The sequence below is a fragment of the Balaenoptera musculus genome, chromosome 8 (assembly GCF_009873245.2).
Source record: "Balaenoptera musculus isolate JJ_BM4_2016_0621 chromosome 8, mBalMus1.pri.v3, whole genome shotgun sequence".
In the NCBI taxonomy this organism is placed as follows: Eukaryota; Metazoa; Chordata; class Mammalia; order Artiodactyla; family Balaenopteridae; genus Balaenoptera; species Balaenoptera musculus.
This window is the reverse complement of record NC_045792.1, coordinates 59,510,435-59,524,010: the sequence shown is the minus strand read 5'-3', so window position 1 is coordinate 59,524,010 and position 13,576 is coordinate 59,510,435. Positions and strand designations below refer to the sequence as shown.

The following is a 13,576-nucleotide window of genomic DNA, read 5'->3' as shown; positions in this document are numbered from 1 at the left end:
CAAAGATGTAGAAATAATTAAAAGGAACCAAACAGAAAGTCTAGAGCTGGAAAGAGCAATAACTGAAATGAAAATTTCACTAGAGGGGCTCAACAGCAAAGCTGAGCAAGAAGAAGAAAGAATAAATGAACTTGAAGATAAGGCAATTGAAACTACTGAGCCTAAGGAGCAGAAATAGGATGAAGAAAAGTGAACTAAGCCTAAGGGACCTGCTGGGACATTGATAAGTGGACCAATAGATGCAACATTGGACCTCCAGAAGGAAAAGAGGGAAAGGGGCAAAAGGGATTACCTGGGCTTCCCTGGTGGCACAGTGGTTAAGAATCCACCTGCCAATGCAGGGGACACAGGTTCAAGCCCTGGTCCAGGAAGATCCCACATGCCGTGGAGCAACTAAGTCCGTGCGCCACAACTACTGAGCCTGTACTCTAGACCCCGCGAGCCACAACTACTGAAGCCCACGTGCCTAGAGCCTGTGCTCCACAACAAGAGAAGCCAACACAATAAGAAGCCTGCGCAGCGCAAGGAAGAGTTGCCCCTGCTCGCTGCAACTAGAGAAAGCCTGCGCTCAGCAACGAAGACCTGACACAGCCAAAAATAAATTAATTAATTTAAAAAAAAAAAAGGGATTACCTGAAGAAATAATGGCTGAAAACTTCCCAAATTTAACAAAAGATGTGAATATATCAATCCAAGCAGCTCAACAAACCCCAATTAGGATAAATTCAGAGACCCACACCAAGACACATTATAATCAAACTGTCAAAAGCCATTAGGATGGTTATTATCAAAAATACAAAAAATTAATAAGTATTGGCAAAGATGTGGAGTAACTGGAACTCTTGTGTACAGTTGGTAGAAATGTAAAATGGTGCACTTGCTGTAGAAAACAGTTCGGTAATTCCTCAAAAAGTTAAATACAAGATTACCATCTAGTCCAATAATTCCACTTCTAGGTACACACCCAAAAGAATGGAAAGCAGGAATTCAAACAGATACTTGTGCATCAATGTTCACAGCAGCATTATTCACAATAGCCAAAAGGTGGAAATAACCCAAATGTCTATATATATATATATATATATATATATATATATATATATATACACACACACACACACACATATATATAAAGAGATATTACTCAGCCTTAAAAAAGGAATGAAATTCTGACACATGACACGTAAATAAACCTTGAAAACATTATACTAAGTGAAATAAGCCAGACAGAAAAGGACACATATTGTATGATCCCTTTTATTTGAGATACCTAGAATAAGCAAATTCAGAGTCAGAAAGTAGAACAGAGGTTACCAGGGAATAATGGGAGAAGGGAATGGGGAATTATTGTTTTAAATATAGACTTTTTGTTTGGGATGATGAAAAAGTTCTGAAAATAGAGAGTGGTGATGGTTGTACATTGTACATGTACTTAATGCCACTAAATTGTATGCTTTAAAATGGGTAAAATGGTAACATTTATGTTATGTATATTTTACCACAATTTTTTTAAAAAGAGGAAAAAGACATACATTAAAATCAGAATTCTATATGGTGTCTAAGTAATTTGTCTTAAAATTTCTTCCCTGAACTCTCAAATAACAAAAAATGCTTTTTCAAATTTGACCTTTGTATGAAAATAAATGACAAAATTAGTCTCACACAATCATTTAGAAGTGTTTATCTTTATTTCAGAATGACCTATTAGGACCTTATCCAGATAAAGGTCCTGTCAGCACTTCTCACGTGTTATGACTCAGTTTTGCTTCTATGGACACACCAGTCAAAGTCTCCTTACCAAAACTGAAGTCACCAGAAAAGGGGTGCCAGATGGGTGACGAAACCCTACTTAATCACTCCCTATTTACAAGATGACTTCTTTTGCATTCCTAAAACATCTACTTTGATTCCCAATATATCAATTTTAAAAAATCATTACTTTCACACTTATATAGAAACAGTACTTTAAATCAATTGATCCTTTTGCTGCAGTAAGGTCCAGCAAAGCCTTATTACTTCAAACAAACCTACTACACCTATCTATGCTCAAGAAGTAGTTTGGCTAATAAAGAATGGCTGGCCTCTTCTAAGCCTTTCCTCAGGATCCACACATCAGACATTCATCTCTATTTTCCAAAGAGCACACCATGGCTGCTGTGTTCCTCTCCTTCTCTTCTTCTTTTGATACCTTTTCCTTATCTTTCAGCTTTTCTTTATTTAGAGTGAACTGGATCGGATTAGCTGCTGGTCTTGTCCTTAAATAATACATCCCAGTCTTCAAACCCTAAAAGGGAAGTAAATACAACTAATTAGGAGAAGCTGTGAGAACACTAGACATTCAAGACCAATGTTTAAAATACATTTCCATAAACCAGGTCAAATTGCTTTCTAAACTTAGAATTATATCTCCTCTGCAAAGCCCTCTCAAAAATGCTTAGAGAGAAAGAGATGGTCAGACAGTATACTCTGTCCTTTTCACCCCTAAAACAAGCTTATCTCTTTGAAAATGTCAAATATTTTTGTTCTCTAGTCTTTTTGTTTGTTTGTTTTTATGTGTATGACTTCCAAGTGTGCCTAAGAAAACATGTCTGCCTTAGATTATAACTATTTAGAGGTCTAGACTGTATCTCTGTATAAGAACAGATTATGACTACTTCAAGGATAAGAATCACCATCCTCTATTCAGTATCCCCAGTCCTGGAACATAGTATAAGTTCAATAAAAGTTTGTTAAATAAAAAAATAAATTCATAATTCTACATAAACACCTAGAATATTGCTAGGGAATAAGAATACATTATAGACTCACAGGCCTTTACAGTTGGCAATGACTAGCTAAGGGATTGGCTTTTATCCTGTAGATAGATAAAGTGGGGAAACAATGGATATTTTTGAATAGTGGGTTGACATGTGTAAAGTTTTATTTTAGGAATGGTAGCAGTACACAAGATGGCCTAGAGTAGAGATACCAGAAGAAAAGAGATCAGTTAAGAAGTTAAGAATAATAGCAGTGGAATAGAAAGTAAGACATTCAAGAAATAGTACAAAGGAACAACTGACACCACATGGTGAATGAGTGCATGGAGAGTAAAGGAAGGATCATAGGTATCTCCAAGGTTTCAAGCGTAGAATAAAATAATACTAAAAGAAATAAGAAAATCCAAAGTGAGAGCTTAATCTGGTATAAAACCCATCAGTTGTTTCTAACATACTGGACTTAAAGTGAAAGAACTTCCAGGTGGCATTACTTAATACGTAGCTAGAATATAAAACTCGGTTCCAATTCTAAAATATCCCAAGTTGGTTGACTTCCTCCACTAACCTGTTTCCAGCCGTAGAAGTGCATACTAGTGAGTTTGCCATAGTTAGGCTCTGCAATATGTATGTTCAAAGACTGGCTTTGATCAATGAAAGCTCCTCTCTCGGCTGCCATCTTGAGTACGGTTTTCTGAGAGATTTCCCACACAGTCTTATAAAGTTGCTTCAGGTCATCAGGAATTTCTGGTATGCTCTGAAGAAGGGAAATCAAATGTTTATGGCACTCTGGTTGAAGAAAGCAGTATGATTAACAGAATGGTGACCCCCAGGGTCTGGCCTTGGTTCTACTTCCAGTCAGATCTGACCCTACCATTCCATTTAATACAGTATGATCCTTATCAAGTTTCCTAAGACTACTCACTTCTGGCTTATGAAGTCAAACAAAACCCCATCTAAACAACAAAATATCAATCTGGTGATAGTTACTTAAGATTCATCTTTAATTGGTTAATGGCCAAAACATTCACTGAAAAGTCAGAGCTAAGCAACAATAAATGACCCTTGAGTTTTGCAGAAAATACAAAAACTCAGGGCTGTAACTCACAGGGACATGACCCAAGGAAGCAATGAGGCAAAACCCTTTAAATAAGCTAGGACTCCACAAACTCCATTTGGAGTCAACAGAAATAAGGCTTTCCTATTTCTTAGGTCTAGGGTTAGCTTGCATCAAAACACAGACTGGCTAATGCTACAGTTTCCATCAGCAAATATAGAAATGTTACAAGAATCTTTATCTGTGTTGCCAAGCAGACAAATATTCAGCCAGAGGCCTCTATCTACAAATAAATAAATGCTTCTTGATTCTCAGTTGCAAATATTTCACTGTTAAACACTATTTCTGGCTCTGTCTTTTGGACTATCAGTCTTCAATTCTCCATCATACTTTTTAATTAAGTTTGACTCTAATTTCAGGCTTTATATCACTGGTCCCCAAACTCTGACTCACTTGGCAATTATCCAGGGAGTCTTTAAAAAATACTGATGTCTGGCTCTCACTCCCAGACATTTAATTGGTATGGGGTACAACCTAAGCTTCAGGATTTTAAAAGCTCTTCAATGTATTCTAATGTGCAGAGAAGTTGGGAACCACTACTTTATATTGTTGCACAAACAACAGGGTAAGGCCTAGCTATGTGAAGATGTATTTAATCCTAGCACAGCAATGCAGAGTTGAACAGAGCTACAAAAGCCTATATGACCACAGTGAATAGCCATTCTTTCTCTACATTGCCTGGGATAAGTGAGAAGTTACCAGTGTAACTACCAACTTGGCAGCTCCTGAAGAGAACACTTTTTTTTTCATTCTGTACCTGGATAGAGCCATTGCACGCAATAATCTGATTTTTCATCTCTTCATGCCACAAGCCCCGCTCAGTAAGATCTTTCAGTAAGTGAGGATTTACAATCTGAAACGGAAAGGAGAAAGATGTGAAGGAATAAACAACAATGACAGGGCCTAAACAGGATCACAGACTTGGAGCCTAAAGTAAATAAGATCACTGAAGAACATTAGATTGCTTGGTAAATTCTATTTTTTATAAAACTGAGAGACCTATCCCACCACAAGAAAGCTATATTCCTCTAAAATCTTGACATCTGTTATTCAAAACATAACATATGGTATTTGCAAAAGTGAAAAGAGCTAATGCTGCCTAAGCTGGGTATGTAGAATGATTCTTTTTTCTTTTTAAGTAAGGACACAATAAATACTTAAGAAAATTAGAAACGTACCCACCCCAAACCTTACAGAAATTTATTTCAGAGTATCTGCAAATTCACAAATAAGTATCTTTTAAATTAGTGGTTCTCAACCTGCACATGAGAATTACCTGGGAATCTTAAAAAAAACACTGGCCCTGCCCATCAGAAATTCTAATTTGTAACCAAGGCTGAGAACCACCATCTTAAAGGATACTTCTATACACCTTGAGTATCATCAACTTAAGCATATGAGGTTATAGTATATGTCACGATGATTACAAAATGGTTAAACATAATGTGAACTCTAATATCAAGTTGCTTTCATACTCAACCCTCAATCCTTCATTCTTTTGACAGATATTTATTAAATGTCTATTATATACTAGAATAACATAAACAATATTAGAGATGATAACTCACTTTATCAAAACTTTGCACCGACACTAAAATAAAGGGGCATACTAAATATGAGTAGCATTTACTCCCAATATCAGGCTTTTAAAAGATTTTCCTGTAAGTCTGGTTGTGATCTTCTCACCTGAAATTCTCCTGACAAGACTCTGCGAGTGTAGATGTTACTGGTATAAGGTTCAATTGACTCATTATTTCCCAATATCTGAGCAGTTGAAGCAGTAGGCATCGGGGCAATGAGTAAACTGTTTCTTATACCATACCTAAAGAAAAGGAGATTATTAGGTGCTGGTCCTGAAGCTACAATCTGTCAGGAAGACAGCTACTTTAAGTCATTGTAGTAAATGCAGTTGCTGCGAGTAATACCATGCATCCATTAGACTCGCATGTTGACTTCTGCATTTAACCCCTACAGGGATGCAACTCCACAGTATGGGTGGTATAACTTGGCCCTCTCCTAAAAGCCTGATTCCTAAACAGAATTAGCACCATTTTTACTGCTGGTAATCCTTATCATGCCATGACTTAATGCCAGTTAGGAATCACAGCACTTGATACACTATCTTGCCCAAGGAAACACTCACATGGTTATTGGGGAGTCCCCACCTGTATCAGGGTACACTCATTCAACCCTTACTCTTTTCTAAGTGCCTATGTGATCACTGTGCTAGGCCCTTTAAGGAAACATAATGATGTGAAAGTGGTCAGAACCAGACCTCTATCACCACAATGCTCCATTATCCCGAATAGGATAATGAATAGAGAAAATTATGCTCCAAGTATATTCCTGACTTCCTCTATCACCTCTTTAATTAAATTTCCTAGAAGAATGCTAACATCTTTTGACTCTATTCAGTGCCAAAGAGAGTGCTTAAAAATATAGTATCTGAACTCTGAGAAATCTTCAAACTGTCCTAAGCACATCCTTCAAAGCTCAACCTAAGAGATACCTACTCTAGAACATCTTTCCTGACCAGGCAGACAACACTAAATACAACTGTCAAATACAAATATTTGCATTGCAAATATTTTCTGTGACCTGTACCTTTACGTATATTTTATTTGTATTACATGTCTTACCTTACTTAGTTTTAAGTTTCTCAAGCACAAAGAGTTCATCTTTCCTACATTCCATACCTCTGGATTCATACAGCACTTAGCATAGAGCCTCACATCCTAATGGAGTCTGTACAACTGGACTTTCAACCTCTCTATGTCACTTTCTAGTTATGAGGCATCAAGCAAATCACCAACTATCTCCATGTCTTTACTCCCTCAGTAGAGTGGACAGTGGTTTCCTGTCCAGAGACAGGAAAATGCTTTGAAAAGTCATATATATATGATATATCCAAGCTATGGAATTGTCTGTAATCACTAAAAACATTAGGTAAATCTGCATGTACTAAAAGAGAAACATCTCCAAAATAAATCACTAAATAAAAAGTCTCAGAACATGTCAAGTTTGATCTCATTTATATAATAAAACTGTGTGTGCGTATCTGCAAATGTACTGCAAAAGGTCTAGAAAAATATACACCATTCACAATGGTTATCTCTGAGAAAAGGAGTAAGTTGGTTTTTTTGTTTGTTTTGTGGGACAAAATGGTTGGCAGAAGAGGTATAAAGAAGGGCTTTTACTTTCTATTTTATTTCCGTATTTGAACTTTATTAACAATGAATGTGTATTCATGTATTAATTTTGAAATTTAAAAAGTTATACATAAAAAATATTTAAACTACATTATTTTGAGAAAAAACAAAATAATAAATAGAGTACAGGTCCATTTTTGTAAAAATTGAATTTGCATGTAAATATACACACATTCAGAAGAAAATCTGAGGATGACAGACAAAAAGATACAAACAGGTTTTTTTGGGGGGTGATGGTATTGGGATAATTTTCATTTTATTCCCTTTCCACATGTATGTTTTCTAAATTATCTAACATGTATTATTTGAGTAACAAAACAATTTTAAGGTAAATAGATATTTTAAAGAGCATTTTAAAGCTACTGCTTCCTTCTGCAAACATTAAACACTTTGTATATGCATTAACCTAGACATGACAAACATTCAGCAAAACATTCTGCCTGCACTCAAATCTCTTATGTTTATTAGTTGGAAAGGTCTACATTTTTCAATTTTTACATTTTTCTTTCACACAGTTTAACACATTAAACCCTCCAAAAGCTCTTCCAAAATCCGTAATGAAGTCCTATGACAATCAATTCATTGAAAGTCATTTATGTGCCCAATGTGGTTAAGCAATAAATAAAAGTGAAAAACATTTAAAAAGCAAACACACTTAGAAATATGAAGGTTTAAGGGAAAAAGAATTACCTAATCTTGGTAGTTAAGCCCCTAAAACAAGATCAACTAATAATAATAATACCTACCAGGTATTAAAGTGCTTTCATTGTGCCAAGCAATTTGCAGGTTACTATACATATAAAATATATTGTCCTAGGAAGCATTTTTTAAAAAATAGTTCTATGGATAGGTCATTTTAGTCCCATTTAAAAGAGAAAAAATGAATTTCAGAAGCTAAAATAACATACCTAAGTTCGAAAGAACCAGGCTGAAAACCCGAACCTTCCTCACTTCAAAGCCACTTTACATCTCTACTTACTTTGCAATCTTCTCCTTGAGAAGTTTCCAGTCCCACAGGTTTGTAGGAGTAACATTCCACATATCATACTGAAGAATCTAAGGAATAAACAACCCAAATTTATGAGAAATCATTATATGACAATTTAAAACTATGACAAAAACCAAACAAATAACTAACTGCCATGCCCCTACATCCCAACAAATGCTGTCTTTTGGTAAAGCTATGTAAGAAATACAAGGACCAGAGACTTTCCTGGACAAATTTCTATGTAGTCATATTGATTAGAAGCGGGCTAAGAAAACTGATTAAGGCTTACCTCTTCCCCATGTCCCTGCTGAGTCCTCTCAGAGGACCCCTATCATATCTACAAACCAGGAAATTCTAACATTTATGAAAGCATGTTGTTTTTGTACAGTAAAAGAATTACTCTAGCCTCATCTTTTTTAACTGCCTTGATCTACCTCTCAATCTATCTATTTAGCTAATAAACTTATTTTCAAACAATATAGAGTTCCTAAATATCAGCAGGAACTGTGAGAACTAAAAATAACATCTTATTTTACAGGGAGGAGAATCATACTACCCATGATGAAGGCAGTGTGGATGGCGGAATTCTAGGACAGCTCCCAGATTCCCACCCCCTCTAGGGTATAGGCCATTATATTCTCCTCCCCTTCAGTGTATACAGGACCTGGAAATATGATGGATGCCACTCACATAACTATGACAAATGTGAAGGGTTTCTGCAGGTGCAATTAAGGGTGAAAATCAGTTAATTTTTTAGTTAAAAGTGAGATTATCCTGGGTGGCCCTGACCTAACAAATGAAAACCCTCAAAAGGGCGACTGGACTGGGCTCTTCTTGAAATGAGGGACTCTCCCTCCTACTGGCTTTGAAGAAGCAAGATGCCAAGAGTTCTAGAGTTACAAGGAAATGAACAACCAGGTGAGCTTGGAGGAGGACCCTGAGCCTCAGATGAGACCAACATCCTGACTGTAGCTTTGAGAGATCCAGAGATTAAGACTCAGCTAACCCAAGTCTGCACTCATGACCCATGGAAACTGATACTGAATGTATGTTGTTTTAATCCACTAAGTTTAGTAATAGAAAACTAATACTTGGGAGTTCCCAGGTAGTCTAGTGGTTAGGATTCAGCGCTTTCACTGCTGTGGGCCCTGGTTCGAACCCTGGTCGGAGAACTAAGATCCTGCAAGCTGCGCATGGCGCGGCCAAAAAAGAAAAAAAAAAAACTAATACAGTTAGCATTCTTCTTACGTCATTTTAGCAATGATTAGTTTTAAATAGAGTATCCTTTTTACTCCAGAGGACAAAAGGACCATATGAGTTTACTCTGTCTGGTGTAACAAATTACCACAAATTTAGTGGCTTAAAATAACAAAAATTTATTCTCTCATAGTTCTAGAGGCCAGAAGCCCGAACTCAATATGTTGGGAAGGCCTCACTCCCTCCACAGGCTGCAGGAGATTCTGTTCTTTGCCTCTCCAGCTTCCAGTGGCTCTCAGTAGTCCTGGGTTGCGGCTGCATCACTCCGATCTCTGCCTCCATGGTTGTGTTGCCTCCTCTTCTTCTCTGTGTCTCTTGTAAGGACAACTGTCACTGGATTTAGGGCCCACCTGGATAATCCAGGACAATCTCCTCATCTCAAAATCCTTAACTACATCTGCAAAGACCCTTTTTAAACCAAATAAGGTAACAGTCATAGGTTCCAGGCATTAGGATGTGAACATATCTTTTTGAAGGCTACCATTCAGCCTACCATAGGAACTCACAGGCAAAAAGAAACTTCATCCATATACTTACTCCTTTGCTGACTGGAGAGCCCTCATAGGTTTCATATGGGCCATACTCCTTGGCCAGTTCACAGCTGGCTTCCAAGGCTCCATAATAAATGGTTTCAAAGATCTGCTTATTCAATAACTGGGCCTCTGGACTCTCAAAAGGGTACCTCATCAGAATAAAAGCATCTGCCAGACCTTGTACCCCAATTCCAATGGGGCGATGGCATCTATTTGATACGCTTGCCTTCGTGCCAACAGATTTAGAGAAGAGATAACATTAATGAACAGTAAAAGCAACATTCTGTAACAAATGACACACTCTCTCTCTTTATCTCAGTTTTCTCACACCATTCCAATGATAACCATTTAGATGATAACTAGAAGACTGTGATAAACTCCTTCCACCTCGGATTTCAATAATTACCAATAAGCAGAGAAATCTATTCATACCTCTGGGACAGGGTAGTAGTTAATATCAATAATTTTATTCAGATTTCGGACAATGACTTTGGTGACTTCAGCCAACTTCATAAAGTCATATGTGTGTTCTGATGTGACATACATATTCAGGGCCAGGGAAGCCAAGTTACAAACTGCAACCTGGAATTCGAAGAAAAAGGGTCAAGAGTCACACGATTTTTATTTCTTCCACTGTGTCAATGACACTACTCTGTAAGCCTCTAACACTTGCTGACTTTAAAATTTTAAATTTCTATCTTGACTCCTCTCTCTTCATCATTCACCAGTTCATTTCTAAATCCCAAAACCTATCCATATATGTGAACTGTAACATGCACCAGTGAAATAGGTAAGATGGGGAAAGAACCATATGCTTCATAGCACATGGCTCTACTACCAGACGTATGCCACAATGTGCTATAATTTTTTATATATATCTGTCAGTAGATGTGCACTGTCCAATACAGCAGCCACTAGATTAAAACTAAATGAAATTTAAAATTCAGTTTCTCAATTGCACTAGTCACATTTCATGTGCTCAGTAGCCACCCAACACAGAACATTTCTATCACTGCATAAAGTTCTTCCAAACTGCACATCTACTTCACCCTCACTGAGACTCTGACAGCCCTTAACTCCTCTCACCTAGACTCCCTCATGCCCTTCACACCTACTCAATTCTACACATGTTGCCAAAGTACCCATTTTTAAAACATAGCTTGAATCACATAAGCCTGATAAATGCTAGGGAGAAAAATAAGGCAGGAAAAGAAAACAGAGTCTTGGGGCTAAGGATGGAAGGAGTGCCATTTTTAAACAGAGTTGTCAAGGAAGACCTCACTGAGAATGGGATATATGAAGAAAGAACTGAAGAAGTTAGAAAGCAAGCCACGTGGCTACCTGGGGAGAAGAGCATTTTAACGGTCAAAAATCCTGAGACAGGAGTATGCTTGATATGTTTGAGAAATAGCAATAAAATTAGTAGAGCTGGAGCACAGTGAGGAAGGGGGAAAGTAAGAGCAGATGAGGTGGGATACTCCGTTGTGTAGGATCTCACAGGGCATTATAAGGACAGAAACGTGGTACTGATACATGCTACAGCATGGACAACTGACACAAAAGACCAAATATCATAGGATTCCATTTATATGGAATACCTACAATAGACAAATCCAGAGACAGAAAATAGGTTAGCGGTGCCAGGGCCTGGGTGAAGAGGGGAACAGGGAGTGACTGCTAAAGGGTACAAGGTTTCTTTCTGGGGTGATGAAAATGTTCTGGAATTAGTTATCAGTGATGGTTGCACAACCTTGTGAATGTACTAAAAAAACACTGAATTGTATACTTTAGAAGGGTGAAATTTATGGTATGTGAATTATATCTCAATTTAAAAAAAAAGGATGAACGAACTCTGGATGGGTTGGAAAATCAAAGATGAGTATTGTGCAGAGGAATGATATGATCTGATTTTTGTTTTAAAAAGGGTCATTTTATTCTTTATAATATAATCTATCTTGTATAACAGTCATGAGTATATGTCAATTTCCTCCAACTAAATTGTAAGTTTCCAGAGGGCAGGGGCTGAGCCACATTCATTTATATCAGAGAGCACTTAGTATAGTGTCTTACACATGGCTGGTGCTCAGTAAACTTTGTTAAATTAAACTGCAACCTTAGCAGTATGTTCAACTCACTCACCATTTTCTTTCTGACTTTTCATTTGTCATGTTTTTTTTAGGTCCTAGAACTTGGGATCTGCTCCTTCTTCCTCATTTTCATAGTTTACGTCCAATATCCAAGCTGCCTGTCATCTGACTAACGCAACAATCTCCTTAAACTAACCTCCAGCCTCTTCTCACACTAAGCCATTCTATAACCAGAAGCAAGAGTCATCCTTCCCATCCTAGGGATGCTATTTTCCTTTCAGAAATCTACAAGGGCTTTCCTGCGTCTGAGACATGCCATCTTTCACGTACTATCTCCCTTCCCCCAGTTGCAGCCATCTCTCCATACACCAAACCTTAATGTATTTGCTCCATCAAAACAAACTTACTTTTACACTCACTGCACAAAACCTATCCCTGTCTCTGATCTGTCATACAGGCAGTTCTTCCCAAATGGAAAGCTTTTCCATAAATTTCTTTTTAAAATATCCAAATCTATGTCTCATTTCTAGCCTTGCCTCTTCTGTGAATCACCTTAAAGATCTGAGATGAGAACTCCGTCTCACCATTCACTGAAAGGACTCTCTCATGCTTACATACTTTAAACTGAATAAGCACCCTAACACGTTACTGTGTTTGTCCTAACCCTAACCTAAATAACTATATATTGCCATTTTTCTCAAGTAAAGGTTATTACAACAATGTGTGTGAAATAAAAAATTGACAGTCTTTTCCACATGGCTCAGACTAAAAGATATTTAAGGGCACACATCACACCTCTTCCTTTATAATCTCTATTTTAGTGCCCTTCTGCTTACAGCAAGCTACGAAAACTCCCTTCACCCAACTCAAGGGAAAACATGTGAGGGATTCACAAATAATTCACAAACTCCTAAGATTCTTCTCTCAGTACCTGAGGCAGAAGTTTTTCTACCTACCTCATCTTTGCTGGTATACTCTACTATTTCTGTGCACAGGTTGCTGCATTTGATCGTTCCTAGGTTCTGCTGGTTGCTCTTCCGATTACAGGAATCTTTGTAGAGCATGTACGGGGTACCTGTCTCTGTCTGAGACTCAATGATGGCATACCAAAGCTGCTGAGCTTTTACAACTTTGCGGACACGACCCTCTTTCTCATAACTGAAAGGCAAAGCTAGTATTATTTTAATATTCCCTAAGGAAAATCTTTATTGCAGATAACATGAAGAGAAACACCAAAATATAAAATATTGAAAACTCTTAAATTTCTTACTAAGTTTTGCTAAGAGAAAGAAATTAGGAATATGATATTTATTTTACTATGGCTCAAGCCAATCCCACTGAATCAACAAAACCTTCCATAATAAAAAGGAACAAAACCTGAAGTACTCAAATCGTGCTATTGTGCTAAAGCAGTACTGTTGTGCTATAATTTAATAAACTATTGACATGTGTGTCCCAGTTGCCCTTGATTCCTGTGTACTATACAAAGCATAACTTGTTCTGTCAAATGTACTTTATGACAAAGCAAATTAATAACCCTGCTAAATAACTCTTTGCATTAATTTTTTAAAGGATCAATTAAAAAAACCTGAACACCTATTTACATGTCCCAAAGTTTTAAGAAAGAAGACA

The 13,576-nt window shown here is 37.2% G+C and overlaps 1 protein-coding gene across 4 annotated transcripts in view; it reads right to left on the bottom strand.

Moving 5' to 3' along the window:
- Positions 1-1,666: 1,666 nt before the first annotated feature.
- The window catches only part of RRM1 (ribonucleotide reductase catalytic subunit M1), a 42,599-nt gene continuing 30,689 nt past the window's right edge, over positions 1,667-13,576 (bottom strand). For all 4 annotated transcript variants that reach the window (XM_036860978.1, XM_036860979.1, XM_036860980.1 and 1 more), the window contains 8 exons: positions 12,901-13,102; positions 10,290-10,439; positions 9,862-10,083; positions 8,059-8,135; positions 5,557-5,692; positions 4,628-4,723; positions 3,322-3,510; positions 1,667-2,284 (listed from right to left, as the gene is read on the bottom strand). In XM_036860978.1, the coding sequence (XP_036716873.1) occupies positions 2,099-2,284; positions 3,322-3,510; positions 4,628-4,723; positions 5,557-5,692; positions 8,059-8,135; positions 9,862-10,083; positions 10,290-10,439; positions 12,901-13,102 (1,258 nt within the window). In that variant the 3' untranslated portion in view covers positions 1,667-2,098. The remainder of the gene's footprint in view (positions 2,285-3,321; positions 3,511-4,627; positions 4,724-5,556; positions 5,693-8,058; positions 8,136-9,861; positions 10,084-10,289; positions 10,440-12,900; positions 13,103-13,576) is intronic.